Here is a 25,986-nt window from a genome sequence, read left to right as displayed (position 1 = left end):
GAAAGGATGTAAGCCCAGAGTTTCTCAGAACCGGCAGGGAAAGACTGTGTGGGAATGCACCAAGGGGCAGAGCCGAGAGATGCAGAGAGCAACACTGAGGCTTCATGATATAGCTTGGCCCCTGGTCCAGCAGAGCCTAACAAACTGTCCCAGGGCCTTTCAGATGCGGATTTGTGTTTCCATCACTACAGAGTCCTGGCACAGAAAGGGAAGAAGGGTCAGAAAAGGTGGTGGTCTGCCTGGCAACTGCTCTTCCAGACTAAGGACAGCAAGTGAGGGACCTCACACTCTCTTCCTAGTCCCCAGCAGGGGCCTGGCAGAGCTGAGCCCAAGCCACTCAGACGCAGCTCTTTGAAGGCACTGCTCTTCCACCCACACTCAGGGCTGGGAGAAGAGGCAGAGTCGGGGGGGCTGGGTACAGGGGAGGTGGGGAAGGGTAAGGCATTTCGATGGGAGTCTGGGGGATGTGGTTGAGATGGACTCTGGACCCGGTCTTTGAAGACAACTCTGTTTAGGTGTGTGAAGCAACATGTGGACAAGCCACAAGTTGGGGTGAACAGACGGGAATCCAAAGATAGGAGAGACAGGCCAGGCATTGCCAGGAAGGAGGAACAGCAGGAGTACAGTCACGGGCCTGAGAATGGAGGGTTTCTGGGAAAGACTTCCACTGCTCAGAATCAAATGGTGTGGCTGGATTTGCAGGAGAAAAGCCACATGGACGAAGTAGGGCCAGCTGATGAGGCCGTGGACGGCAGGGTTCTAATACGATGGGACAGGCACTAGAGATCACTTTTTCCTAAGTAAGGATGGGAAGAAGACAGTCACAGAGCTGTCCAGGAGGACTTGAAGGACAAAGAGGCCCAGGTAGGGTGTTAGGTGAAAAGTAACTGAGTCCCCCGTATGGGGTAAGGACTGTACCTAGGGGAGGGACCCCTGCAGGGCCCTGAAGAGGACTCGACCTGGGGGTGGGGGTGGGCAGAGAGCAAGCACAGAAACTGCTGAGGACTCAAGCTAGTGAGCTAGCTTGGCTTGAACCAAAGCTGACTGAAGAATCCATGCTGTCCCCCCAGCTTCACTCGGTCACTTCAAGCCCTGATCAGACACCTGCAAAGAAGCCAGAATTCCTGAGACCCAAACAAAGCTGGCCTGGGCCTGGGCCTGCCTGTCCTTCAGAAGCTCACAGATACCATTCTGAAAAGGCTCAGCGGCCACTTAGGTGGATGTGACATGCGGCTGGTCACAGGTCTCCCCTTAGGGTCAGCTTCCTGTCATCTCTTTGAGGTTTATTTCAAAAGATGTCTCGTGTTCCTCATTTTGGAGGAAGTCAGGAGGAACCTACCACAGACTAGTCAAGGGAGGGACTCAGGAGCCCTGAATATCCATTTTCTGTTCCCCAAACCAGTCAGTTTCCTTGTAACATTCCTAATCTCAGCCTGACCAAGGTCATCAGCCCTGCAGGGCTTGGCTCTCCCTAAGGTGCAGGGTGAGGGGCAGGAAGGAAAGCACTTGTAGGGGAGAAGGCAGAAAGTGGAGGGGGGAGGGAGAGGTTCTTGCTCTACCTGTCCTTCTGGGTGACATAGGGCAAGGGGCCTGGGCTCAAGCCAAGCCTGAGGAAGTCCACCTCCCCTTGCTAGTGTTTAGTGCCAGCAGGAGGTGCAGAGGCAAGCACAGAGCCACCAAGGGCAGCAGCACCCTCCCTGCCTTCTCCCCACAACCTCCCAAACCACACCCCAGTCACTTAAGGCAGCTCTTGGCAGGGTCACCCAACACAGGGATAGGCCAGCTGTAGTTGCAGTAGCTGGAGCAAAAGTGGTAAAACTTGTTTGTTAACTCTGGTAACACATGGGCACACTACAAAGAGATACAGGAGATGCACACAACACACACTCACATACACATACACACGGACACACAGATACACAAACAAGTGGCTGGCCCACGCCCTCTGCAGACAATGTGCAGAGACCCCAGGAGTGAGCTCAAAGGAGTCTGTGCAGCATGGTGGCCTTGACCTCACAGCATCACCCAAGCTCGAGCACATGCCCAGCCCCACAAAATCAACTCTTTACACACGCACTTCTATAAACAAGCCACCCCAAGCCTCGTGAGCACAGAGATGGACTGTAGGCATTGTGCATGGTGAGGAAGCTGACAGGAGCCACCTGTAGTCAGCCAGGCTCCGGCTGGGTGGTGTGGCCTCTCAGAGCTGGCCCCGGGGAGACGGGGACCATTGCAGATGCAGAGCCCTCACTGGCCCCAGGCCGTCCATCCCATGAGGACACTCACTGGGCTGTGAGGTGGACGTGCCCAGGGAGCCAGCTCCTAGGGCCTCAACGCAGCCCCAATTCTGGGACTCCCCACTATGTGGACCTTCATTTTCTTTCCACACAATGAGAGACAGTAAACTTCCTCAAAGTTCCCAAATTTAACCAAACTCGGGAAAAACTTCCACCTCACCATAAAGATTCTGATTCTGTATACCTTCCAAATCCTTAGGGCAAAAAACAAAACCAAAAAATCCCTTCACTATAGCATCCATGCAGCAAAGGGCCAGAGGGAAAGCAAGAAACAGCAGGAAAGTGTGGTGAGTAGAAGACAACACATGACAAGCTTTGACAAGACCGAAAGGGCAGTCACTTCCATGAAGCGAATGGGCCAGACCCTGAGACTGGGCAGAACGCAACCAGACAAGATCTGGCCAGATACGGTTTACACAAGTTACTAAAAGGAAATGGGAAGCCCAGGAAGCCCCTGGTTCTGGGTCAGAAGGCTGAGTTGGCAGCTTCGGGGAGACAGAAGCCCATTCAGTGCAGTTACGCGTCTGTCTGTCTGCACCAGGGCCCAAAGGACAGTGTCACACACGGAGGCCTGGAGTGGCGCAGGGCTCCTGCAGAACTGGGATCCGTGGGCAGAGGGAAGCACATGGAGGCCAACTCTCAGAGGATCCTCCTGCATGGAGTCATCCTCTCCTGCCTTCCACAGATACACAGGGCACCCCCGCCTCTCACGGGTCTGTCTCAGACCTCCGAAAATCTGTCTGACCTACATGTTTATTCTCCTCTTGGAGAACCCCTCTCAAACCAGGCAAGCACAGGGCCACCAAGAACCACCAGGAGGCTGAGCAACCGTTTCTTTACCCACAAGCACTTTAAGCTGCTGGAGGTGTTCTAATCATCCTGGTGAGAAGCAGGACTCTTCTCCTGCACATAAGCTCTGCAGAGACTTGCTGGGACACTCTGTGACTCTGACTCTGCCAGGACAAACAGCCCGCGCAGGAACCCTGCCCCGGCCTCCTCTCCAGCCTCCCACCTGTACCCGCTGGCCGGCCGGTGACCGTAGTGCTGCAGCAGGAGCGTGTGGCTTCCTCTGCTGTACCTGGTGGTTCGCTTTCCTAGGCAGGAATCTCATGAGCTCATAGTTACAAACAACGTGCTCTGATTGGGTCTCACGTAGGCAGGTGACACTTCTGAAGTCAAGGGCCTCCAGTGGGAGAACCCAGGCTATAAACTCTTGGAGCAGTAATGAAACACGGACAGTAAGAAACAAGGGGGCTGACACGCAGAGGCTGGTCAGGGGTGTGCAGACAGACAGAGGTTTCCAGAAGGGGGCAGGATGGCCAGAGTGGGGTGGAAGAAGAGAGGGAGAGAGGAATTAAAAGTGCATTCATTCATTCATTCACTCATCTAGTGCCAAAAATACCATGCTATGCTGAGAGACACCAGCTGTGCCCACAGTCTAGCTGGGGAGGCAGACAAGGAAAGGGACAACTGCAAAGGTAAGAGATCAGTGAGGAGAGGGAGTCATGTCTTGGGCACCAGAAAGCAGCTCTCCCAGCCTCCTGGGAAGGCAGGACAGGGAGGGAAAGAAGGCTGGGAGCTTCCCAGGGGAGGGAGGAGACTGGACCAGGCAGAGAGGAGGTGGGGAGACCATGGGGAGCAGAGCCTGGCAGAAGTGTTGATCTGCAGGGCTGGAGGAGGGCTGTGACCCAGCAGTCGGGCAGGAAATCTCCCAGACAGGAGTGAGCAGGGCCTGGGGGATGGGGCTCGACACTGCGCCCCAAGGGCTGGGAAAGGGCCCATCCCCATTTCCTCCAGGCTTGGTCACCTCGGGCCAACTTCACTCTGGCCTTAGTTTCCCCACTGCATCTCAAGGAGAAAGAAGGCAGACTTTAAGCTCTGGGGATAAAAGGCCCAGCCACAGCCCAGACCACCACTCCCTGTAAAACAGGGTGGATGACGCCGCTGCTCTTTTTGGCTGGTGAATAGCCTGATCATCTTTGAAGATGAAACATGCTCGGGCCTAATGAGGAGTCAGTCGGCTGAGGTGGGAGTGAGGCTGGGCTGTGGGAGCCCAGCCACCTGCCCCACCTGGCCCCTTCCGGTCAGAACAGTACCTGGCCCAGGGAAACAGAACAATTCACATTTCTGTGCAGACCACCCGTGCCCACCACAGGACCAATCCCAGGTGGGCCTGAGCTGCAGCAAAAGCATGTGAGAGCTGCCTTGGCCTCACCGGCCCCTTCCACTGCCCTGGACCAGCAAACCCAGCACTTTCGGGGCACCCTGCTGAGACACGCCGGCCCCTCCATGTTTCCAGGCCAAATGGGCCATTTCCAATATGGCAGCTGATGGGGGGGCAGGCCGAATGCTTCACAGCCTCCTTCAGATGTGTGAGAACAGTCCTCACAATAAAGTACACCCTCAGCCCACTTATTCCCCTCTCTTCCCAGGCTGTTGGGTGGACATCTGCCACCAGATGGGCTCTGAAATGCAGTGAGCCAAACGGCAGCCTCTGGCCTGGCAGCAAGGACACCTCTGCTAGATGAGGTCACAGGAGCGGCCCCCAAGGCACCTGGAAGTCACACTCATCACTTAGCCAGTCCAGATACAAGCCTTTTCTTTTCCCTCTCACCACTGCCCTTCTTCCTCTCTCTTTTTCCCTTCTCCCTCTCTCTTTTTCCCTTCTCCTAGCCCAGGCCTGGGGCCTGCCCACTTATGCCCTGCTCAGACAGAACCCCAGGGGCTGACCCCATTGCCTTTTTAGAGGCCCTGGAACACCTGGACTCCACACAGCTTCCATACAGCTTCAGCTTCTTGGGAAATAGTTGGCAAAGGAGGATGGGGCATGTAGACAGTTCACACTCTCCCGGGAGGCAGCAGCCTCGTAAATGCACTAACATTAGACACAACTGAAAGATAACCTACCCTACATGTTCCAGACAAGGAGCATACACCCGGGGATCATCATGTCTCCTTAATGGTTCATTTGTGCTCGTTAAGTAATTCATTTATCTGATTTGCAGAATGATGCCCAAAGGTTGGACTTCTGGATCGTCAACACACAACCTCTGAGTGAGATTTTGGAATTACCACCTTCCTAAATTAGAAAGATGCCTATCTGCATTCTTCATCCCCGAGTCCCCAGGGATACCGGAGCTCACCAAGATTCACGCTAGCTCCCCAGGGAGCCAGGCTTGGCAATCCCAATCTGAAGGCCCTATACTGCCAGCCCTGCTTGACATTTGCCCCAGGGGCCTCACTGTCCCAAGCCCCACAACCAGCAGGCCCTGGGCTACCTTATTGCAGCTCATTCCTGACAAAGCATGACTTTCAGGAAAGTTGGGTAATGTCTGTAAAGTCAATTAGAAAGGATTGAGGAAAGGCTGAGGACTCAGCCTCAGTGACAACCACAGTGAACAGGAACAGGGAGGGTGGACCCTGCACATCTGGACATTCCCTGGGCTTTTCCTTTTGTGTGTACCCTTCCCACCCCCACTCCCCCCACCAGCATTTCAGCTCCTGCATCCTCTCTAAACTGGTATGAGACTAATAGAGCATCCCACGGCTAATAAAGCCATGCCAGGCTATAAGGATGCAGTGAAGCCCACAAGAAGGGCCAGGCAGACATCGGCCTACACGCCTGTGCACACGGCGCCCCGCTGTGTCTCCAAGAGGCATGGGCAAGGGCACTAATTACAGGCTGTGCAGTGGTGTCAGCACCTCCTCTCGCTGGAGGGAGGCAGTTCACTGGGCTATGTCCCTGCAGGGCCCCGTTCAGGAGGACTGACGGCAGTATAGCCCCACAGGCTGTGCAGTGGGGACAGCTTGCCTTCCTTGCTTCCTGTGGGGCCGTGCCCTGGCAGCGGCGGGCAGGCGCTGGGTGCTCACCTTGTGGTCTAGCTCTGCACTGGCCTTTGGCTGTTGCTTCTGGCAGGGTGGCGAGGTCGCAGAGCCCAGGTACTGCCTGAGGGATGATGGCCTCATGCGGCTCAGGAGCTGGCTGAGTGAGGACAGCTGGGGAGGAGAAGGGAGGCCATCACTCACGGAGGGTGGCAGCTCAGTGCTTGGGCCACTTGGGGGATTCTTGGCCTGGACACCTTGGTTGGCAGCAGTGGGCCAGAGCGTGGGCTCTGGAGCCAGACCACCGGCCTCCTGGACCTGATTCACCTCTCACTTGGAGCTGGGTGACCCCTGGAGCCTGAGTGTCCTGTCTGTAAAATGGAGACAGCCACACGCCCTCTTCCCAGAAGAGGAGGGTCACACGCATATAGCACCTGACACAGGCTAAGCCCCCTCAGAGAGTGAACTAGGAAGATCTCCAGGGGCTGGAAGTCTAATCCACTTCCCTGGAGGAAGCAGACACTTGAGGTTTGGAAGAACCAAGACCAGCAGAGAAGTCTCCTCTGCCACCGCGCAAGACCCTTTCCGCCCTGGGCTGCTGCTCATGTCTGCCAGGCCACTCTCCCTGCATCCTTCTCTTTTTGTTTAACTTGTTACCGTGGGGGGTCTCAACGCTCATGACAGAGAGAGGCTGTGCACTCCTCCATCACCGTGAGCGATGACTGCAGTCACCATCCCTCTGCCTGCCCCGGTTCATCACCCCCAACCACCCGCCTTTTCCTTCCAGAGAATTTTAAAGCAAATCCAAACATCGTATCATTTTACCCATAAAGGGCTTCTGACAGAAAAGGATAAGGATTTTTTCAAAACCTCAATGTACTCACAGTATCACTCTCTTGCCCAACAAAATTACCGAGAATTCCTTATAAAACCTAACACCTGTGTTCAGTTTTCTCTGATTGTCTCCAAAATATCCTTACACAGGTGCTTTGTTGAAATGGGGATTCCCCACAAGGTCCACACATTGCATTAGATTGATATGTCACTTAATCTGCTAGCTGCCCCACCCCCCCTTTAAACTGCCCACCCACTCTGAACAAATGGGCTGAGAATGCCCTCCCCCCAACCAGGGAACGAGGCCTCCATAAGTCCAGGTGTCTGCTGGGAGCCACTCCTTCCCGCCCAGCCCCTGCACCTGGTTTGGACAGCCTCTTCGAGGCCACATGCAACCCTGGGGAAAGGGAGGATGCAGAACGAAGAAGCAGAGCTAGGGGAGTTCACAGAGACACTGTCTCTTTAGATATAGCAGGTGCAGGGTGGCCAAAAGGCTAGGGCCTGAGCTCCCTGGCCCAGCTCCCTGCTCCAGCCCAGCCCTACCCGGCACACCTGGCTTCCTCCCCCTGACTCACCCACAGACACCTGCTCAGCACCTCAGCCGGCCGCAGGCTTAGACAGCCCACAAGAGCAGCTGGGCTGAGGGCTAGGAATCAGGCCCGGGCTCTGGCTCTCGGAAGGAGGCCAGGGCTGCTTGGCCGAGTGTCTGATCCCTTTAGAAGGGGAGAGGAGGAGTCAGGGAGAGAGAGAGAGGGAAGGTTCTGGGCGAAGAGAAGCACCATCTGGAGCTGCACCAAAGCCATAGCTGGGCCGCTTTGCTCAGGCCTTGCAAGTCAGGGGATGGTTTCCAAAACAGCTCTGCCTGCCCCGGGCTCACAGCTGTGCATGCACAGGGGCCAGGCTTTGCAGCCCACGCCCCCAGAAGCAGCCCTCAGGCAGGCAGCCTCGCCCGGGTTGGGAACCTCCCTGCTACAGCAGCCCGGGGTGGGGCTGGGCAGGGGAGCAAACAACAGCTCGCTAGCTCCCATGTTTTTCCTCTCACTCCAGGAAAACAGCTTCGATCAGCTCAGCGCAGCGCAGCAAGCTGCCGCCTTCTGATCGCTTACTCTCTTTTGTTTCCAGCTCTGGAGCCCCGGCCAGGCCCTCTCGGGCAGAGAGCCCTCTCTGGGATAAGGGCTTGTTTGGGCCTCGTGGGGCCCAGCAGGGCCAGGCCTGACCAGTGCATCTCCCTGCCTTGCCCCACTGCCGGGAGCTGTCTCTGTAAACACTCAGCCCACGAGGACAGACACCTTCAGGCAAGAAGCAAATGATCACCCAGGAAGGCAGGCCTCCACTGGCCTCCTCAGTTTGCCTGGCAAGAGGAGGCAGACGAATTCCAGCGAGGCAGCTATCCACACAGCTTGTCGCTCCTGTGCTCTAATCCCAACAGTGGCTCCTACTTGCCCAGTGGAGGAGGCGAGGCTCTTAAGTATCCAGGAGGCCTCAGGTGGCCCCTGCTACTCCCTGGAGCCTGTGTCCTGACTGGACCTTCTGACCAGACACTGCACAGCTGCCTGCTCTCCTCCTTCCAGCCCCAGCTCCCTGTCTGCCCTGCAGCGCACACCCCTGCACTTGCCCATCCTCCTACCCCACACCACCTTGGTCTCCACAGCACCCATCACCTTCTAACAGGCTATGTAATTCACTTGTTTATTATGATTATCTGTTCCCACCTATACACACTAGACTGTAAGCTCCAAGAGGGCAGTTTTGCGTACTGCAGTGTCCCCAGAGCCTCGCACAGCGCCTGGCAAGTGGCATTCGAGTAGTAAGTATTTGTTAACTGAACGACAGACTGAACAGCAGGTGAGGATGGCAGCCAGCTTTTCCTGGTAGATGCAAACCCGCATCCCCCTTAATTGTGGCAATTTGAAACCCATGTTTTCCAAACTCCACACTGGAAGATACAGCCTGACAAAAGAGGTTTCTGTGTTGCAAGAGGTGGCCTGGGATAAGAAACAAGCTGCAGACTTCCTCTCCAAACCTGTTCCACCTGTGTCTTGCCTGTCTCAGTAAAGGGCTTCTCCATCCTGTCACCTGCATAGATCTTGGGGCCTCCTTGCCTCCTCTCTCTCCCATCTGACAAGCCGCTGGCTGTACTTAGGAAATACACGTCGAATCTGACCACTTGGCACCACCCACACTGCCATCATCTCCCTCCAGGATGACTGCAGTTGCCTCCTTCCTCCCCCGCAACAGGCTCTTCTCAACACAGCAGCCAGAGTCACTTCTTAAATTTTATAAATCAGGTATTTCTCTTCTTAACAAAACCTTCCAGTGCTCTCCACTTTGTCATGAAAGTCAAAGCCCCCACCATAGCCTTGAGGTTCCGGCGATCTGAGTTCCCATTTACCTGCTGGACCTCAACTTCTGCTACTCTATCATCAGCTCTTGGTTCTAGCCACAGTGGCTTCTGTTTTTTCTCCAACCTAAGAGGACTTTGCCTGCCCCAGGGCCTTTGCACTTGTCTTTCCCTCTGCCTGGAATGCTCTTTCCCAAGAAGCCAGCCTGACTCCTTCAGGTCTGTGCTCACATGTCCCCTTCTCTGCACACCCTTATAAAACAGCATCCTCCCAACACTCCCTCTCATCTATTTTTCTCCATAGCACTTATCACTATCTGGTATGCCAAACATTTACTTCTTTCTTGGTGCCTGGGTCCGCCTCCCCTGGACCCTGAGTTTCACGAGGGAGGGACTGAGTTCTGTTCAGGGCTGTATCTTCAGTGCCCTGAGCAATGTCTGGAGCACACTGGTGCCTGAGGCCAAAACCATGCTGTTTCTGGGATATTCCCAGATTCACAGGATCAACAAACAGTAGTTTGACCCTGAGCCTCTCCCAGAACATGCAAGCCTTGGGGCTGTTGCGTCCTGACCACCTACAGAAGTCCTGTCCCCCAAATTCAGTTCTCCAGCCTTGCTCCTGCTCCCAGGGCCTCGGACTGCAGCCTGAGATGGAGAACTAAACCATCCAGGTGTCAGGGACTCCTGCCCAGCGGTGCTGAGAATCCTCTGCCCAGGCACTTACCCCAGATACTCTCCTCCTACACGAGTTGATTCTCAACCCTCGTACTTCCCTTCATAGTGAGTCAATTGATAAGGTTTATCAAGCACTCATGCATCGATGAAGGAAGAGGAAGCGATGGCCCTTGTCCCCGTACCTGCCATGCAGGACTAAAGCTCAAGGGACCAGCAGGGCACCTTCAGCATGAAGCAGCAGGTGTGGTCCAAGCTGTCACCTCAATGAGAACCAAGGAAGGGGCTGGAGAAGCAGAGATGGCACATTGCTGTGGTCAAGGGCATGGACGCTGGCATCAGGGTCCCTGGGTTTGAATCCCAGCTCCACGCTTTCCCGTTGTGTGACCCAAAAAGTTTCCTAAACACACCTGCCTCGGTTTCCCCAGCTGTAAAGGATGGATCATGGTAACGGTCATTACTGCCTGCGGCTGCTGTGAGACATAAGCTCTGAGAACAGCACTTGGGACACAGCCTGTGCTGTATGGCACAGCTGCTGTCACCAATTCAGTTGGGATGTGACGGGAGGAAAGGGAGAAGTCCCAGGATGTGCAGAGGGCAGCCGGGCTTGCCTGCAAGGAGGGCCAAGAACAGGCAGCACATCGGGCCACGTCAAGGAGTTGGGAAAGGGGGCATGCGGGTATGCGGGCTGGCCGTGGGCGGCTGTGGGCCCAAGGTGGCCCTTTGAAGGCATGTTTCTGGAGGATCCGTCTGACAAGCCAGACTGGAAAGGGGAGTGCCTGCAGCCTGGGGACCTGGGAGGAGGCCGTGCAGCAGCCCCAGGCTTGCAGCGGAGAAGGGGGAAACACATCGGAGGGCCATGGGCAGGCCTGAGCTGGCCCTTCCTCCCCTCAAGCCTCCTTGAGTCTGGTGCAGCTCTGCATGGGCCGTCCTGCCCACCTCTCTGCAGCACAAGCACTGACTCATCCTTCAAGACCTGGCTTAGGACATCTTCTCTGGAAGACACTTCACAGCCCTTGGGTAGAGTCAGTCACTGTGCCCTCAGCCTGCCTCGCTCACACCCTCTCCTCTGAGGTCGTTTCCTGGTGCAGGGCCTGGGCACAGCAGGTGCTCAGCGAAGGTCTCATGAACAGATGGGCCACAGTGGACACCGGGCAGGTGGGCGACTGGCATGGTGGGAAAGCCCTGGAGCTGGGAACTACAAGGGCAGGGCTGGACCGGACAGGCTGTGAGACCCTCAGCCCTGGGAACAGCCAGGAGCTCCCAGGTCAGCTCTTCTGCTGGGGGAGGGGGAACATTCCCACCCTATGAGCCCTGTTCACTGGCGCCTCCTGGCCCAGACAACCCAGCTCTTCCTCCATTACACTTCCTCACCACTCTTAGGCCTCCCATCATGCTCCCCTCACTCTCTCATGCATAGGCTCTGGCCAATAAAAAAACCCAAATCAACAGAAAATCCTCTTTCCAGCCACTGCCAAAGGCTCCTGGTGGGCGGCTACCCTCACCCACCACCTGCTGCTGGTCATGCCTTTCCTGATCTTCCTCTCGCTTCCACTCTGCTGACACTGCTCTGTTCTTGAGGGGCTCAGTGACCTCCCCCTGGCCAATGCCAATGCCTCTCGATTAGGCTGCCCCCCAGAGCCCTCTGGGACCACTCGGTCTTGTCCCTCTGGCTGCAACTCTGCCTGCCCCTGCCCCTAACCGCTGGGCACCTCCCATGACACTGTTTGGTCCCTCCGTTCTCCTTCACAGAGATGCTCTGTCATCAGGCTTCGCCTCTATGAAGTGACCCCTGTGCAGGCCAGTCCCTCACCCGCCCCTCCCAAGGTCTCTGCCTGGGGAACGTTCCCCTTGCACACCCTAGTAACTCAACCTCAAATCACTTGTTCACTCTACAAGTGTGCACTGAGTTCCTGTGTGAGCCAGGCAATATGCTAGGTGCTGAGGGGCAGCAGCGAGCAGAAACCATTTGGTCCCTGCACTCAGTGAACTGCTGGTGTGTATGCGAACGCAGACTCTGAACAAACATGAAATATCAGGAGGTGAACCCCATGAATAATTTAAAACAGGGTGATGGTGCCAGGGCACTCTGGGTTGGGTGGTCAGGAAAGGCCTCCTGGAGGAGGTGACATTTCAGCTGGAATTGGAATGACAAGAAGCTCCAGCCATGCTAAGTGCTGGGGGAAAGCATGTAAGGTGAAGGGGGCAGGCAAGGTAAAAGCCAGGCTGGGACCACTCTGACAAGCCAACCCAAGTGCCACCTTTCTTAGCTCCCGCCCTGCAAACACAGCATCTTGGACCCAGCCATATTGTCCACCCTGCCCTGGGATGTGCCAGAACATTCTCTGAGCACTCTGGGCAAGGGACCCGCAGACCTGCCTTGTACACCTGCAGTGACTAGAGACGCACGGCCTTTTGCCGACTGCCTCTCCTCTCTCGTGTTGCTGAGCTAGAAGTTCAGCGGAACCCAGCAACTCTTCTGGGGCTCCAGGGAATTCTGGGGGTTGGGAGCCTTCCTCAGCTCCCTGCCCTTGGTCCTCGGGTTGCCTGCACCCTGCTGCCCCAGGGCCGCTGTGGTGAGGTTCTCTGAGCTGCGGGGAGGTTCGAGTCAGAACTTTTTGGGGAGAAGAGGAGTGAGGAAAGAAGACAAAACTCTACCTCCCTCGCTGCCCAAGAATGGGCACTGGGACAGAAGAGACACTGGGAGTGAGCAGTTTTAATTTAGCAGTATTTGTTTTCAGTTTTATTGTTTTCCCACCTATAAAAAGCAACATAACCAGGGGCTGGGGGAGGAGGGAATGGGGAGTTAAGTGTTTAACGCGTATAGAGTCTCTGGGATGACAGGGAAAAAAAAAGTTGATAGGAAAAAAAAAGTTAATTCTACGTTATGTATATTTTACCGTAATTTTTTTTAAAAAGTAATATACGCTCCCAGCTTACTGCTCTATCCTCAGTGCCCAGCACACACAGTAGGCCTACAAAAAGAAACTGTTGAATGCAAGGAAATGAGTGGAAAATTCAAGCTCCACGTGGCTCTCCCGGCTGGCGGCTCCTCGCCTCTGGGAAAAGCACAGGGAGCGAGCAGGCGCGGGAGAGCCACCCGCTCACCCACAGCCTTCCCAGGCCCAAAGGACAGACACCCAGCTGAGGTGAGCACTCACCTGGGCCTTCTCTTGCCAGAGAGGGAGCGTCTCTTGCTGGCCCAGCATCCGGGCGATGACCACAAGGCTGAGCTGGCTTCGCAGCTGCCTGTGAGAGAAGGAGAGAGAGGCTGAGGGGGTGCAACAGTCTGACGGGGTGGGCTGGAAGTCCACGCAGGGGGCAGGACACGCCGAGAGGTGAACATGGGAAGGCCACTCTCTCTTTGAAGTACTTTGGCTTTCTCCTTTGGTCTATAGAATTTATGATTGATTTTACGAGTAATAAAACAGGTATGATGAGAAAGTTTTAAAAAAAAGCAGAAAAACTCCTTAAGGTCACTGCTGATTTCAGTGCGTCTTTTCTCTGCCTTTACTCTTGTCTGTTATGTGGAGATGGGGAACGTTCACCCGCTTCTGCACAGACCTTGGCGTTCTCTTTCCCTTGCAGTGTTAAAATCTTCCAGCCCTCGTAGGGTGGTAGAAGGTGGAGGACCTGGCCCGGTGAGACCAAATTTTCTAGTGTTTTTTTCACCCAGCATCCAGTGACTTTCCTTTGGAGAACCCCTCCCCCACCCAGCCCAAACCCGGGCTCCCAGGCCTGGCCCATCAGAGTTCCTGTGACGGAGCCACTGAGAGGTGGCCTTGGGGTCTTGGCTGGAACTACCAGCAGAGGGTCTATCAGCCTTTCCAGCAGGGCCACTAATCTGGCAGGAGGTGATCCTACAGCTGCGGGTGGCCATCCTGTGTCCTGTGAGAGAGCCTGGAGGGTGAAGCAGAGACGGAGGATGGAGACAGAGCCCCGACAACACCCAGAGCCCTCCGTGCCTGAAGCCTCCAGCACCTGGACCATTCGGTCAGTGGGTTGATCAGTCAGTCATTGAGCTGGGCTTCTGAGTCCAGCACCACACAGTCCTGATTCACTCAGGATGGAGGTGGTACCTCCTCTCTTTAAGAGGAAAGAACTTTGATGGAGATTTCAGACGCAAACGTTTAGGGCTCTGGTTTTCATGGGTCCTTGAGGGCTGGAATGAGTAAAAAGACAAGAGAGGTGGAGACCAGAGGATGGGGCAGGGGCGCAGTAGCCAGGAGAGGCTGGGGAGGGGCAGTGGGAAGAGGAGTTGAAGGCCCCTCCTGTACCTGCGCTCCCCTGCCACAGCCCATCTCCACCAAGAGGGACACATCTTCCGTGTGCCTCCACACACCGGGTGTCCCCCACGGGCAGCAGATGTCAGCCCTGGGCATGGACTTTAACGTGGCCACAGTCCCTCATTCCTGCAGAAAGCTACCACCAGGGGAAGCCAAGGAGAGGTCCTGAGGCTGGAGGACACTGAAGAACATGAAGGAAGACATTTGGGCTCAAACAGGCTGCCTAGAGGAGAGAGGCCCTCAGATGTACACTGCTCAAGGGGCCTCACAGGCACTGTCACCTACATCCCTGGATGACACCACAAGGAAGTGCAGGATGGGATGTCTGGAACAGCAAGTGTGGCAGCACGCAGGAAGTACTCTGAGGAAGTACTCTGAGGAGGCCAGACTCAGCCTGGCTGCTCCCCGCTGGTTCGAGGGCTCCACTGCAACTTCCCCAGGGCCTGCTGTGGCCCAGGCCTCGCCAAGGGGAGGCTCCCGGGTGATGGGGAACTCAGGGGGGAATGGCTTCCCCAAAGTGCCCATGGGGCTGGGCAGGCTGGTATCTGAACCAGGGGCCTTGTTTATCTTCTTTGATAGCACGTACTCTAGAAAGTCAAAGGAATCAAGAAAGCACGAAGCTCTTGATTAAAAAAAGAAAAAAAGAAGCAGCAGGCAGTGCCACCGCACACCAGAAGGGCGAACATGAAAGAGGGGAAATGCCCAGTGCTGGTGAGGGTGCAGGGCAATGGGGACGCGCACACCCAGCTGGTGGGAATACACATTGCGACATCAACTTCGGGAAACTGTTTGGCAAGATCTACTAAAGATGTACAGCTGCTTACCCCACGACCCAGCAGTCCTGCTTCTGGGTGCATATGGGCAGAAGTACAGTACTGAGACACCGTTAGAATGGACAAACACACCAGGCTTTCTCCATGGCACTCGCTCCTATGCGTAATGACTGTGAATGGGCCACCACTACACCCAACAGCATGGATGATCTTCACAGCGTTGCGTGAAAGAAGCCAGATACAAAAGAATCTGTGTTGATTTCACTTATATAAAGTACAAAAATGGGCAAATACAAGCTAGTGGAAGTCAGGAGACTGGTGAGGCGGGGGGGGGGGGGGGGGGGTTGGCGCAGGTTCTGCTCATGTTTCGTGTCTTAATCTGGGTGCTGGTTTCACATGTGTTCCACTTGTGGAAATCCACTAATCACACTTACAGTCTGTATTCTGTTGCATCTGTATGTTGCAGTTCAATAAAAGTATTACTTAAAGAAGAAATTCAGCTGGAGGAGGAGATAGGATTACCAGATCTAGCCAATAAAAATACAGGATGCCCAGTTAAATTTGAATTTCTTATAGATAAACAAAGAATAACTTCTTTAGCATAAGATGCTCCCAACCAATGTTTGTGTTTTATCTGGCAACCTTGGAAGGGACCAGCTATCCATCCATTCCTGACGGGAATGACCTCACATTAACCAGTGTGGGGGCCTCCCTGACCCTGTCTCCCTCTAGCCTTGACCCCTTCCTGCAGAGCACCTCTGTACCTGACCTTCCAAGTCCCGAGGAGAGGCACCCCATCTGGACCGCGCCATGGGACCTAAAACAGAGCCCCTCATCCTGGTGTCCCCTACACTAGACCCCTGTGGGTGCAGCCAGACCCCCGCCTCTCACCCAGAGCCCCACCCTCCAGTTTCTCCCTGATCCCTGGCCACACCACACACCCGCATGGCCTCCACCTCACTGTCAGCCAGGACCTGCTCTCCAGCTGTTCCCCGAGAGCCCCAGCAGCAGCTGGGCCGGGAACACAGTGGGAGGTAAATGGCCCCTCTGTGCTGCTGCTCCGAAGTGAACTTGCAGCCAGAGTCAGAAGTCCTGCATCTGGGCTTCATTAATCCAAAACCCAGGCCTGCGCGGGAGCTCCTTTACCGCAGTGGGTGGGGAGGGGCCGAGTTGGGGGTAGGGGTGCTCGCAGGCCAGCGAAGAGAGCTGGGGGTGGTTCCAGAAAGGAAGAGGCGGGCCAGGGTGGGTCAGGACAGGGCTGTTGTCCAGAAACGAAGAAAAGCACCAGGAAAAGCAGTGAGGGAGTGAATGGATGAAAAGAAACCCACATCTGAGGGTGGCGCACTCCACTCGCTGTCCCCGCCTGCCCACCACCTTTCATCCTCCCTGCCTTTTAAACACAGTCCTCTGTGCGCTCAGTTTCCAGTGCGACTCCGGGAGAGGGGACAGGACCACTTTTTTATTTTAGACTGAGAACTTACTCTACAGAAAAGAAAAAGCAAAGACTCACCCCAAACACCAACGAAACTGTGCAGGGGGCAGGCAAAAGGGCCTGGGGGCCCAGCTGAGGTTGGCCATTAGCTCTTCCCCTGTCAGAAACTGCTGACCCCACCCAAGGAAGCCTCCCTGGAACTCAAGCCAGGCGGACAAAGGAGGATGCAGAAGCCACTGGAGCCATCCCAGCCACTGTCATATAAGGCAACAGGCTCCAGCCCCCTGTGCTCACACCAGCCCAGGCCTCTGCTTTGGCCCTGCCCCCTCCACCCCCACAGGGCCCTGCAAGACCAGGACACTGGATTAGCACTCAGAGGTGCCTAAGGAGCCGGGAAATTTGGAAATGACTTTTCCAAACCCACAGTGGAGCCGGGAAGCAGAATGTAGGCGCTCTGCTTCCTAGCCTCCAGTCCTCCCTCCAGCTCCTGCAAGGGGTGGCTGGGTACCCTGCAGGAGCTCCAAGGAAGGCAGAGGCACTGGCCAGTGCGGGCCACTAGGATGTCAGACAACCACACGGTCAACACAGCCCCCTCTGGTGCTCCTGGTGTTCACTCCTTTGGAGGGGAATCAGGTCCTGCTAAGGCTGAACTACCCTAAAAGGCCATCGGGCATCTGGCCAAAGGCGTGAGCTGCCTTTTCCATGTCTCTAGGGCAGCTCAGGAAGCAACAACAGTGGCCTGTTCCGCCAGTGGAAATGCTGCCCAACACCCTGCCTCGGGGTGTCTGCCCAGCTTGCCTCTCATGGGCTGCCTCTCACACCACCTGCGCCTCAGTCCGTCACTGGGAGTCTTCTACCTTGGACATGATCATGTGCCTCCCAGATAGGAAGAACCAGGGCCTGAGCTGAGGGGCTAGGGTAACCTCCTCGGGGTCTGCCTGGTCATCCACACTTTGGGGCACTCATGAATATGGGCATGCACAGGGCGGAGAAGAAGAGACAGCAGGAGGTGGACGGCCACAGATCCATACAGTGGACCACCACACGGCAATGCAAAGGATCCATCTACAACCACTCACTTTAACATGGATGGATCCCAGGAACAAAATGCTGATGCTACGCCAAGGAAGCCAGACACAAGAGAGAATGTTCTGCGTGGTCCCATTTGTACAGTCACTTGCCGCATAACCATGTTTTGGTCAACAACAGATCGCATAGACAACAGTAGTCCTTTAAGATTATAACAGAGCTGAAGAATTCCTATTGCCTAGTGATGTCATAGCTGTTGTAAAGTTGTAGTGCAAAGCAGTGCTCACGTGTGTGGTGATGCTGGTGTAAGCAAACCTTCAGATCCTTCAGGAGGTGTTCCAGAAGAGGCACTGTTATCAGAGGAGATGACGGCTCCATGTGTGTTACTGCCCCTGGAGACCTTCCAGTGGGAGAAGATGTGGAGGCAGAAGACAGCGATGTTGATGATCCTGCTCCTGTGTAGGCCTAGGCTAATGTGTGTATTTCTGTCTAAGTTTTTAACAAAAAAGCCTAAAAAGTAAACAAAAATTAAAAATTTAAAAATAGGAAAAGCTGAGAAAAAGGATATAAAGAACATATTTTTGTACAGCTGTACAATGTGTTTGTGTTTTGAGCTAAGTGTTATTACGAAAGAGTCAAAAAGTTTAAAAACATGAAAAAGTTTATAAAGTAAAAAAGTTACAGTAAGCTAAGGTTAATTCATTATGAAGAAAGAAAAGCTTTTTAAAATAAATTTAGCGTGGCCTAAGTGTACGGTGTTGTCGAGTCTCCAGGAGTGCGCAGTAGGGTCCCTGGCCTCACACTCACTCACCACTCGCCCACTGACTCACCGCGAGCAACTTCCAGTCCTGCAGGCTCCATTCGTGGTAAGCGCCCTAGACACGTGTACCATTTCTTATCTTTTACACTGTATTTTTACTGTACCTTTTCTATGTTTAGACACACAAACACTTAGCGTTGTGTTACAAGTGCCTACAGTATTCAGTACAGAGACGTGCTGTGCAGGTTTGTCGTCGAGGAGCAATAGGCTGAACCAAGTAACCAGGTGTGTAGTAAGCTAGACCATCTAAGTTTGTGTAAGGACACTCTATGATGTTCATACAACAATGAAATCGCCTAACAATGCACTTCTCAGGACGTATCCCCGTCATTAAGGGATGCATGACTGTATACATGGTCAAAAACAGGCAAAACTAATCTATGGGATGGAAGTTGAGGAAGTGGTTTTCCTTGCAGAGGGAATGCCCAGGAGGGGCCTGAGGGAGCTTCTGGGGAGCAGGTGACATTTTTCCCATGATGTAGTGGTGGTTACACAGAATGGTCCCCTTTGCAAAGTGAACTGAGTGTCTACCTCTGATGTGTCCCTTCCTGCATGCATATGACAACTAAATAAAAAGATTACTACTATAAACAAATGGGACTACATCAGACTAAAAACCTTCTGCAAGGCAAAGGAAACCATGAGCAAAATGAAAAGACAACCCACCAACTGGGAGACAATATTGGCAAATCACATATCCAACAAGGGGTTAATTTGCAAAATATATAAAGAACTCATAAAACTCAACAACAAAAAAACAAACAACCCGATCGAAAAACAGGCAGAGCAGGGTAGGCCCAGTGGTGCAGTGTTAAGTTTGTGTGCTCTGCTTCAGCAGCCGGGGCTTCACAAGCTCGGATCCTAGGCGCGGACCTATGCACCACCCATCAAGTCATGTTGTGGTGGCTTGTACGTGTCCCACAAACAAAATACAGGAAGATTGCCACAGATGTTACCTCAGTGACAATCTTCCTCAAGCAAAAAGATGATGATTGGCAACAGATGTTAGTTCAGGGCTAATCTTCCTCACCAAAAAAACTCGCCCCCAAACAAAAAAAAAGCAAAAAAATGGGCAGAGGATGTAAACAGACAATTTTCCAACAGGCACATGAAAGCATGTTCAATGTCACTAACTATTAGGGAAACGCAAATCAAAACTACAATGAGATATTACCTCACACTCATCAGAATGGGTATAATTAACAAGATGAGAAATAATAAGTGTTGGAGAGGATGTGGGAAAAAGGAAACCCTCATACACTGCTGGTAGGAACGCAAACTGGTGCAGTCACTATGGAAAACAGTATGGAAATTTCTCAAAAAATTAAAAATAGAAATACCATACGATCCAGCTATCTCACTACTGGGTATTTATCCAAAGAACCTGAAATCAACAGTCCAGAGAGATCTATGCACCCCCATGTTCACTGCAGCATTATTCACAATAGCCAAGACATGGAAGCAACCCAAGTGCTCATCAACTGATAAATGAATAAAGAAGATGTGATATATATATATATATATATTTATACACACACAATGGAATACTACTCAGCCATAAAAAAAAGACAAAATACCCTTAAGGGTACGATGTTAAGTGAAATAAGCTAGACATAGAAAGACACACACTTCATGATTTCATTCATATGGAGAAGATAAACAAATACATGGCCAATGAGAACATATGAGTGGTTACCAGAGAGGAAAGGGGTAGGGAGAGGGCAAAAGGGGTAAAGGGGCACATATGTATGGTGACGGATAAAAACTAGACTGTTGGTGGTGAGTGTGATGCAGTCTATACAGAACCTGATATATAATAATGTACATCTTAAATTGCACAAAGTTATAAACCAATATGACCTCAGTAAAAAAAAAAAAAGTTTACTACAATTTAGTAAATAAATAAAGTTCATATGGGCAATCACAACCCAACGTCCACCCTCCTTATCTCCTTCCCTCCCTCTCTTTTTGGTATTATGATAAAATCCATAGAACCTTAGGCTTAGAAAACACCTCAAAGGTCACCTAGTCTAAGGTCTGCGTATTCATCCATTTAATTACACCCTCCACATACTTGAAGGAAGTTGCTCTATTTCCCACAGCTACCCCTCCTCCAGGCGCAAGAATCTTACCTTTCTATCTTTCACAATCTTTTTGCCATTCTGGGTTGGGGGGGTGTCAATATTCCCGACAAGTGAAGTGCTCAGAGCTGAGGCTGATGCTCCTTTTCGTGGCAGCCCCGCGATACTGCACAGTTAACAGATTGAGCCAAGTCTTTTTCACACATCTTGCTGTCAAATCCCATCTCCCAGATCCTGTTCTGAATTGTGCAGCTGGCTCTCTCTTTTCCACTCAGCCCATCATTATGGTCTGTTGAAATCTTCTGGGATCTTCAATTTGCTGTCAGTTGTATTCATGTCGTGTGTGAATCTCGTCATTGTTCCATTAATGGCCTTGTCCAAGACACTAGGCCTGCCCTGGCCAACTGTTAGTGAAGACAGAACTCTGGGTGGCCACAGGGACCTGCCCTCCAGGTGGGCTCTGATGGCCAGCAGTACCTTCTGATGAAGAGCTCATCTAATTCTACGTCACTCAGCCCACTACCAAAGGCCCTCCAGAAACCCAGACAGTCCTCTCCAGAGTACCATTCAGGCTGGCCTCTCAAAAGTAAACGAGGTTGGTCTGGGATGATTTGTTCTTAGGAATCCTGGAAAGCAGTGGTTGCTTTCCTATGTATGTGCGCACAAACCATCCCCTGGGGAATTTTGTTCAGGGCAGATCAAGCCTGCAGTGCTGAGTGAAGACGCCCCCTTCTCAATCCTCCCTCTCATCTTGCAGAAGCTTTCCCACCTCCAGATGTCTCCCTGAATGCAGGACACCCCGTTTGCACATCTCCCAGGACTGAGGGGGGCACCCTTCCACTGGAGGGGACTTAAACTCGTTCTGCACAGCTAAATGCTGTCACACCGCCTCCTCCACTGCCTTAGACTTCACTTCCCTTTGATCGATATTTGAGTCCCGATCAAAGATCATGCTCCTTAACAAAGAAGACAGAAGCAAAATAGGAATTATGTAGCGTTGTTCTCTCTTCATCAGTGTTAACATTTCACTGTCAGCCCAAAACAGCACTCCTGGTCTCAAAAATAACTACACAGAAGCTCCTTCCATGGGTCCTACTTTTTCCAACAACACTGTCACTGGTCCATGCTATCCGTTGGTCGTCTTGTTTTTGTACCCTTCTTTCCGTCTTCCATATCTTTCAAAGTCTGAGATCCTGCATGGGCCCTGGGTGCAGCCTCTGCAGCCTTTAGCTCCTCCCCGTGTTTTTCCTCACTGGGTTCCTTTGCAATCTGTATTCAAAGTTTTACTGCTGGATCTCCTAGCTCACCTGAGCCATCTTTCCTTTTGGAATCTGCTACTGAAGACTCATCTTTATGCTTTCTGAAATCCGCCCTCCAGAAGCAACCACTCCACAAGCATGCTCCCTGAGCCCCTCCTCTGTGCCAGGCTCCAAGGACCCAGAAAGCAGAGTCACAGCTCCTGTCCTCTAGATGCTCATAGCCCCAGGGGTCAGCAAAGGGCACCAACCATCAGGGCCCTGTATCAGGTTTCTCACCTTGCTCTGAGCCTGGTCTTGAGGGTGAGGAAAGGTTAACCAGGCAGAGAGAGGAGGAGGACAGGGGAAGAGGCTTCTTGGGAAGAGGGAAGAGATCTGAAAAGCTCAGAGACAAATGCTCATCATGAGTTTGGGTGGCTGCAAAGTTTTAGGATGTGGCTGGAACAAGGGATCCTGCAGGGAATTTGGGGCTGTGGAGGGGAGAAGGTAGGATCGGGAAAGGAGGCACAAAGTTCCTTGTACACCAGGCTGGGCTGTTTGAACTTCATTCTGAGGATGGAAGCCTGAGGATTTTAAGCAAAGGAGTGATGTGGCCAGATGTGTGTCTGGAGGAAGGTCACACTTCTGGACAGTGTAGGGATGGGTCAGACGGGAGAGCACCTAGAAGGAGACAGCTTGGATTCCCGGGCAGAAATCTAGGGGCACTAGAGTTAAAGCCAGAACTGTGGCAGTGACAGTGAGGGTGACAGAGATGACTATTGTGGGAGATGGGGAAGCTTTAAGAGACAGAAGGTGCCCCAGACTCCCAGGCTTCAAACAGTGGGCAGGTCCTGATGCCATCGTGGGGCTACGAAAGACAGGAGGCGGGGGTCCTCCTCAAAAGGTGGTGACTTGTCTTGCACATGCTGAATTTGAGATACTTGCCCACACACATCTCATGCTTAGCAGCAAAGTCTGGCCAAGGGTATTGAGTTGGGAGCCCCTAGCATGTTGTTGGAGTTGAAGCCATGGATGTGGATGAGATGGGGCCTCAGGGCAAGTTCCCCAAGAGGTGGACTCTGAAACAGAGATGAAGTCAGGGAATTTATGGGGGGGGGGAGGGAGAAGGGTACTCTTGGGATCACCTCCTGTAGGGGAATGAAGGAAGGAGGTTTGGGCCAAGGGGAAAGCCAGGCGGTGATGTTAGTCGCAGTGATGTAGTCACAGCAAAGCCCTCAGCTGACCCCGCAGAGAGTCCGGAGCTGGCACAGTCCTTCAGGGACATGCCAGACTGAGGCAATGGGGCAGGGCTGCTCCCAAGCAGGGGGCCAACGTCGGGTAAGGTCATTGTCTTCAGCAGAGGCAAGTTCTAGGGTGGCCGGCAGGGCAACACCCTCAGTAGCTGGGGAGGTGGCACCTGAGTCCTGAAGTGGGGCCACAGCACCCTGCCCAGAGAGCTTCCTGAGACTGAGCCCAGTGACCAGAGAAGAGGGACTGGGACAGAATCCTGAGAAAAACCAAGGCTTAAAGAAGAGTGGAGGAAGGGCAATCAATGATGGCGACTGAGAAGGAAGGGCAGGAGCAGGGAAGGGGGAGGAAATCAGAACGGTATTGTGCAGCCAAGGAAGAAAATCATAAGCTTGTTTATGAGGAAAGGTCATTAGGTCACTGGTGACAGAGCAGCTTAGATGGAGTGGTTGGCGCCAGATGAAGTGCGTCTCCTCTACTCCTGGCTCTTTAAGTCATTCCTACCACCCCCCTACACACACCCACTCGTAAAAGACGCTCTTCAGCCCCTCACACTCCTGGCTTCACTGTGATCCTCTTTTCCTTTGCTGTCCTCCCAGCTCCAGCCATGGCCCCTTGATCCCTAGATGTGACCTCCATCTTGCCTCTTGTTCCTCCAGATTTTAAGCCCTTCTGAAATCTTGAGGCTTTTTGGACCTTGGCTACCTCCTTCTAGAATGTTCTGGCTTTGCCCACCCCCAGAAGCTTAAATGTCTCTGTTCTCAGATGAGAACTCCCTCCGACACTCTGAGCTCTGAAGAATCCAACATGTAGGGGTGGGCAGGGTTCAGACAAGGAGTGAGTGAGAACTGGGGGAGGAAGAGCTTGGAGATGCAGCAGGAGCTGGAGGGAGAGGTGGGTGGAGATAGAATTGTTGTTTTAAGGTAGGAGACATACATAGGAGCGCATGTATTTGCTGAGGAGAAAGAGCCAGTAGAGAATAAAAAGCTAAAGGTACAGGAAGAAGAAGGGATGACTGCAGAAGGAAGGTCCTGGAAGAGACAGCACTGTTGGGCTCCTGAGAATGGGAGGAGGGATCAGGAAGAAAGGAAGGAGGTGAGAACTAAGGGTCCACTGGGTGGGGGGGCGGCAGTCTGGCAGAGGAGAAGGAAGGGAGCCTGATGTTTGCTGCGGCTGCAGAGGTTTCAGCAGCAGGAAGTGTGGTTGAAGTTTGGAATCTGCTGAGGGCCCCAAGGAGGCTGGTCAGCAACTCAGAGTGGCTCCTGGGCAGCCTGAAAGGGGTAAGGGGCTGAGCTAGGGACAAGGCATGTGTGGTGATACTACTCCACGTAGCAGTGCAGTTTTCAGGGTAGGCAGATCTAAAGAACGTGCAGGCAGGGAGTTGATGGTGGAGCAAAGAGCCCCGGTGAAGCCCAGAGAGGCTGATGGACTGGGAGAAAAGGAACTGGTCCAGGGTCTGGAGGTAGGGGTAAGCTGGGGGAACTCAAGGTGTGACCCTCTGTTTTGTCCTGAGGAGAGTGAACGCCCCCACCCCAGCAGTGTGGAACACAGGAGGAAACAAGGATGACTTTGGGGAAAGCTGTGGTGCGCCGGCATGTCACTGCTCTCGTCCCCAGTGCCCAAAGACCTAATGATGTTGAGGGCTGCTTTCTCCCAGGGCTGCCTGCATTTCTACTTCATCAGCCACCTCCTCCTTGGTGGTCAGAATCCGGCTGACCAGGCAGTCTACTTAAGCTGGTTTCATCTTACCCTCAGCACCAGGGTGTTCAACAAATACTCGCGGGTGGTGAAGGAAGAGGGTCCCTGGAGCCTGGAAACTTCAGCTTTCAGTGGAGCAAAAACAGCCCTCAGCCTCCATCTTCCTCCTAACACGGCTCTGGGAGTGGCTGCAGAGGATGCTCAGATCACATGCTGGAGACCCTGGATAGAAGCTGGGATGGCAGTCCACTCTTCCCAAGGGCTCCTTGGAGTTAGCCCAGAGGGCCATAGTCCCCAGACAGACTTTCCCGCAAGAACCTCCTCTTCCCATTGGCCCCATTTCAGGAGGTTTGCTCTAGTCTTTACTTTTATATTTCATAGTTAAGCTCAACTTTGCCTTAAATTTACAGCATGCATCCCTTGAAGTCTTGGTCAATGGTGTGGGGGGTCGGGGGGGCTTGCATCACACAAATGTTGGTGGGGCTCTTGCTTTGTGTTTAACAAGTCAGTAGACTAACAGGGTGACAACCCACGTGCAACAATATGCCGTCCTTCCTGGGGTCAGTCTGGGCGCTGAGCCCAGTGGGGCAGCCACCAGCAAGGCAGAACAAGGCCGCCAGCAAGCTCCTCCAACACCACCACCACAGGGAGCCCTAAAGCCCACAGTGAATACAGCACAGCTGTAAAAAAGAATTAGAAGCTCTTTCTGATCCAATTTGGAGCAACTGCCAAAACATACCTTGATGTGAAAAGGAGGCGGGGAGAACATGCGTATAAGCACAGACAAGAAATGGTGACAGGCTAAGTGGCTCAGGGCAGGGGTAGGGCACATTTACAATATGTACTCCTTGGTGCCTTCTGAATTGTTCTATTTGAATGCCTTATCTATTTAGGAAACCCCCCCAAATTTCTAAATAAATGAATAAATAACACCCACCCGGATGATGAACCCTCTTTCCAGCACAGCTCTCATCAAGAGGGACTACCCTAGTTGGTGTGTCTGTTTGATAGCGAGGTGATACTGCTCCATTACATTCACTCCTGGCATTGAAGAAGCACTTACCCAGGGCCCTGGAGCAACAGAGAGACCCTGTGAGAGACAGTGATTCCTGAAATCACAGTTTCATGTGGCTAACAGATGAACGACATCATAAATGTAGGATGTGACCAAGGTAGTTTCAAACCAGTTGGGAAAAGATGGATTAAAACAAAAAAATTGGCGTTGGGTCCACTAGCTCTTTGGGGTGGAAAAAATCAAGTTAGATCCCTGTCTCATACCTATAAAAAATAGATCCCAGGTGGGATTAAGAGCCAATTGAAACAAAGTTGTATCAGTGCTGAAAGAAACAGAACACAATATTTTCATGGTCTTACAGTGGGGAAGGCCTTCCTTTTCAGGACAGAAAGATTCAACTACA

General features: G+C 53.0%; 1 protein-coding gene across 1 annotated transcript in view; it reads right to left on the bottom strand.

The window, feature by feature from the left end:
• FAM178B (family with sequence similarity 178 member B) overlaps nt 1–25,986 on the bottom strand; it is an 87,267-nt gene that overhangs the window by 10,928 nt on the left and 50,353 nt on the right. Inside the window, exons 12-13 of the mRNA XM_046662600.1 lie at nt 13,128–13,215; nt 6,168–6,293 (exon numbers count right to left, since the gene is read on the bottom strand). Coding sequence (XP_046518556.1) covers nt 6,168–6,293; nt 13,128–13,215 — 214 coding nt within the window. The remainder of the gene's footprint in view (nt 1–6,167; nt 6,294–13,127; nt 13,216–25,986) is intronic.

Source organism: Equus quagga, chromosome 5, assembly GCF_021613505.1.
Source record: "Equus quagga isolate Etosha38 chromosome 5, UCLA_HA_Equagga_1.0, whole genome shotgun sequence".
NCBI classification, from domain to species: Eukaryota; Metazoa; Chordata; class Mammalia; order Perissodactyla; family Equidae; genus Equus; species Equus quagga.
Note: the sequence above shows the minus strand (reverse complement) of the source record. Positions and strands in the feature narration are given on the sequence as shown.